Source organism: Ascaphus truei, unplaced genomic scaffold (genome assembly GCF_040206685.1).
Source record: "Ascaphus truei isolate aAscTru1 unplaced genomic scaffold, aAscTru1.hap1 HAP1_SCAFFOLD_683, whole genome shotgun sequence".
In the NCBI taxonomy this organism is placed as follows: Eukaryota; Metazoa; Chordata; class Amphibia; order Anura; family Ascaphidae; genus Ascaphus; species Ascaphus truei.
Window position 1 is genome coordinate 21,765 of NW_027457016.1, and position 3,236 is coordinate 25,000.

General features: G+C 53.6%; 1 protein-coding gene across 1 annotated transcript; it reads right to left on the reverse strand.

Moving 5' to 3' along the window:
• Positions 1-275: 275 nt before the first annotated feature.
• LOC142485964 (histone H4) lies at positions 276-682 on the reverse strand. The gene has a single exon (XM_075584619.1). The coding sequence runs from the start codon at positions 657-659 to the stop codon at positions 348-350; it is 312 nt and encodes a 103-aa protein (XP_075440734.1). The 5' UTR covers positions 660-682; the 3' UTR covers positions 276-347.
• Positions 683-3,236: the final 2,554 nt, after the last annotated feature.

A 3,236-nucleotide genomic window follows, 5' to 3' on the forward strand; every position in this document is an offset into this window, starting at 1 on the left:
TTGTAGTTTGCTTTATGAATGAGCAGTTAATAGCATGAAGGGAGTATAGCAAAGTTTATATAACTCACGAGTGTACATGTCAATTCATAGAAAAGAATCGTACATAAAGCGCTGTAACAAAATGCTGTCACATACTGTGGGGTGGTTTTGTAGTGAATTGTATTTCTCTAACCCGTTTCCAATATGAAATATTGAGTCCCGTCAGAGACAGCAACATGAAAACGGGTAAGAATAAGATGGCGGTGTAACCAGAGCTCTATACAGGAGAATGTGGGTGGCCCTTAAAAGAGCCTTTGGGTTAAATGAATGTGAATTCCGTATCATCAGTTGGTAAGAAGTGTCACCGTTTAGCCTCCGAATCCATAGAGAGTGCGGCCCTGGCGCTTGAGAGCATACACCACGTCCATAGCGGTGACTGTCTTCCTCTTAGCGTGCTCGGTGTAGGTGACCGCGTCCCGGATCACATTCTCCAGGAAAACCTTGAGCACCCCACGGGTCTCTTCATAGATGAGACCGGAGATGCGCTTCACTCCTCCTCTGCGAGCCAGGCGGCGGATAGCTGGCTTGGTAATGCCTTGGATGTTGTCACGAAGAACCTTCCTGTGCCTCTTGGCGCCTCCTTTCCCGAGCCCTTTTCCTCCTTTGCCGCGACCAGTCATTCTGCAAAGTGTCAAAACAAGAAGCGAATGAGGTATTGCGGTAAAGCTGCTGCTTATATGCAGTATGAGCGGACCTGAGTGAAAACCACAGACACCCCATGAGGGGAGAAAGTGAATTGCACTGGAAGACGTTCCTTGATTTTGATTGGCTGAAAAGGTCTTTAGTGTGATTGGCTCAGTGAAAGCCGTTACTGTTTATAAAAAAAGCCAAGCATGAAGACACCTTAAGTCATGTGGCCGAGGCTGGGACCATCTTGCCAGGAAATTCCGCCAGCGTTGAAGTGTTCCTTGCCCTTTGTAAAGTCCAAGTCCTGAAGGGCCAGGCTCCAGTGCAGCAAAATCCCAGTCTCCCCCCGCCACCCGCTTTTCCCACCCCAGGTACTGTAATCCACGATCACCAGGTAGGACTTCCCATTCACATAGGGCCATGATGCCTGCCAAGATCCGACTGCAGCCAGGCACGCTGGCAGAGCCTGAAATGCTGCCCTGCACTTGGGGACCAGGCTGCCAGTACCACAAGCCGTTGCTCAGTCACCTCCATCTGGGGCTCGGTCTGGGCGCTAAAATGCGTCACTCGGTAGTATCCATGCACCTCCATGATCTTCCCCTCTATCCTCTAATCCTCCACAGAGACACTGCAAATAGTCTTGTGGAGGGGCTTGTGATCCCCGGTGTCGACCATGCGATCAGCCCACTGGGTCCACACTTGTCTCTTCTGTAGTAAGGACATCATTTCTGCCTAACACCTTTCACTTCCACTCCCACTGGGGAGCTGCGAGCTGGGATCTCTCAAATCTTCCCTCGGCCTGCCTACTGGCCGGCAGGTTTCCTGGGCGCGGCCTAATGCTGATGGCTCCTGGGATGCCTCCCGCCCGCAGAACATTTGCACTAGCCAGGCTTTGGTGTGAGCAACCCCCTAATACTCCATCAACAGGATCTCCTTAGCTCCCTATAAACTATGTTCCCTACCCACCCAGGGACTCACTAGCTGGCCCCTCTCTGTCCATAGTCTGACCCAGCACACCGGGTCTGGAGAATGATTGGGTAGACTCTGCCGCCTGAGGTCTCATGCCCTCCAGATTGGGGGACCACTCACTGAGCTCCGGCCGTTCACCCATGATCACACTGGCAGAGGATTTGAAAAAGATGGGGGAGGGGGGTTCGGTATAAAATTAGGGACACAGGGGCGCTTGGCCTGGCTTATCTGCCTGTTCTCCTCGAAGATCGTGACACTTGTTGGCTCCAAAAGCTGGGGAGAAAGAAACAGTGTGGCTGGCTGCGGCGCTAAAGACACCTCTTCCTTGGCAACTACCCGATATTGGCTCCCTTTGACGGAAGTCAATTGAGCATCCTCCGGCAGTTCCACCCGCATCTCTGTCCATAGGATTGGATGCTCTGGGCTAACCATATAAGTTTGCTCCAGAGGTGCTGTAGCGCTGTACCCCAGGCCAAGCGCCTGCCGATTACCGGGGAAACCTGGACACAAATCTTTTCTTCTATGGACCGCATGTTCCTCCAGTCTGATGGCTGCACTCTGTTGCATGCTCTGCAACTGCCGTTGGGACCGCTGGCTGGGTCCTCTTCTGGAACTGCCACACAGCTGCTTGTGGTTCCTTTGCTGGGGCTAGCCTCTCGTAGGCGGTCAGCCCTGTAGCTTGGGGACTTTGCCTCAGATTGGGGATATTTGTTCGGATGTGTTGGGGCAATCCATCCGCAGATGGTTCAATCGATTTCCCTCATGGGCATCCTCTGCCGTCTTGGCTACAGCATCTCCGGCATCCGGCTGACTTCACGACGGCTTGGTGGCATGGGGAGATTAAGTGATCTAGGGTGCTCTCTAAACCAGCATAGTAGTGAGCGTCAGGACCCGCTTTTCTGGCTGTGTTTGCACAGGCACAGTGCCGTACGTCATCTTGTCACCACAAGACAAGGCTCCCACGTGGCGTCTTCCTAAGCCAGCAAGGTGACTCACATGGAGGCATATTCACCAGCAATATATCGATCCATCTCTCCTTCAGCCCCTCTGGCGCATGGCTGACTCTACCACGGCTTGGTGTCTCAGGGAGAGTTACAGGGAATAAAAGTGCTTTACAGATATATATATATATATATATATATATATATATATAGCCCCGGTCTCTTTTTGGTCCCAGAGACCCCCCTCCTTGCGTGCCAAGCGGTTGCGGGTGCCGCTGGAGGCAGCGACAGACCCGCCGGCACGACGAGAAGGTGGGGGCCAGAGCAGGGAGCGCTCCGAGGACTCGCGGCGCACCCGGCTAGCGGGGGCCACCATTACAGATACGCGCGCATGCGCAGTTAGGACTAGAGAGTTGCGGCGGCCATTAGGGACTCGCGCATGCGCAGGACAAGCGCGCACGCAGACCCAATGCTATAGAGGCCTCCAAGGGACTACAGTTCCCATGAGGCTTAGGGCCAAGCACCCCAGGTATCTCCAAGTGGCCAATGAGGGCCAATGATTCCCTAGAGCAGGGAAAGGGATACTTTTCGCTTACTTAGGAATGGCAGTTGGAGCTGGGAGCAGGAAGGGGAAGGCAGGGTGTAGGGAGTAAGTGGCTC

Coding starts and splice junctions, on each gene's coding strand:
- LOC142485964 (XM_075584619.1), bottom strand. CDS start 659: ATGACTGGTCGCGGCAAAGGAGGAAAAGGGCTCGGGAAAGGAGGCGCC.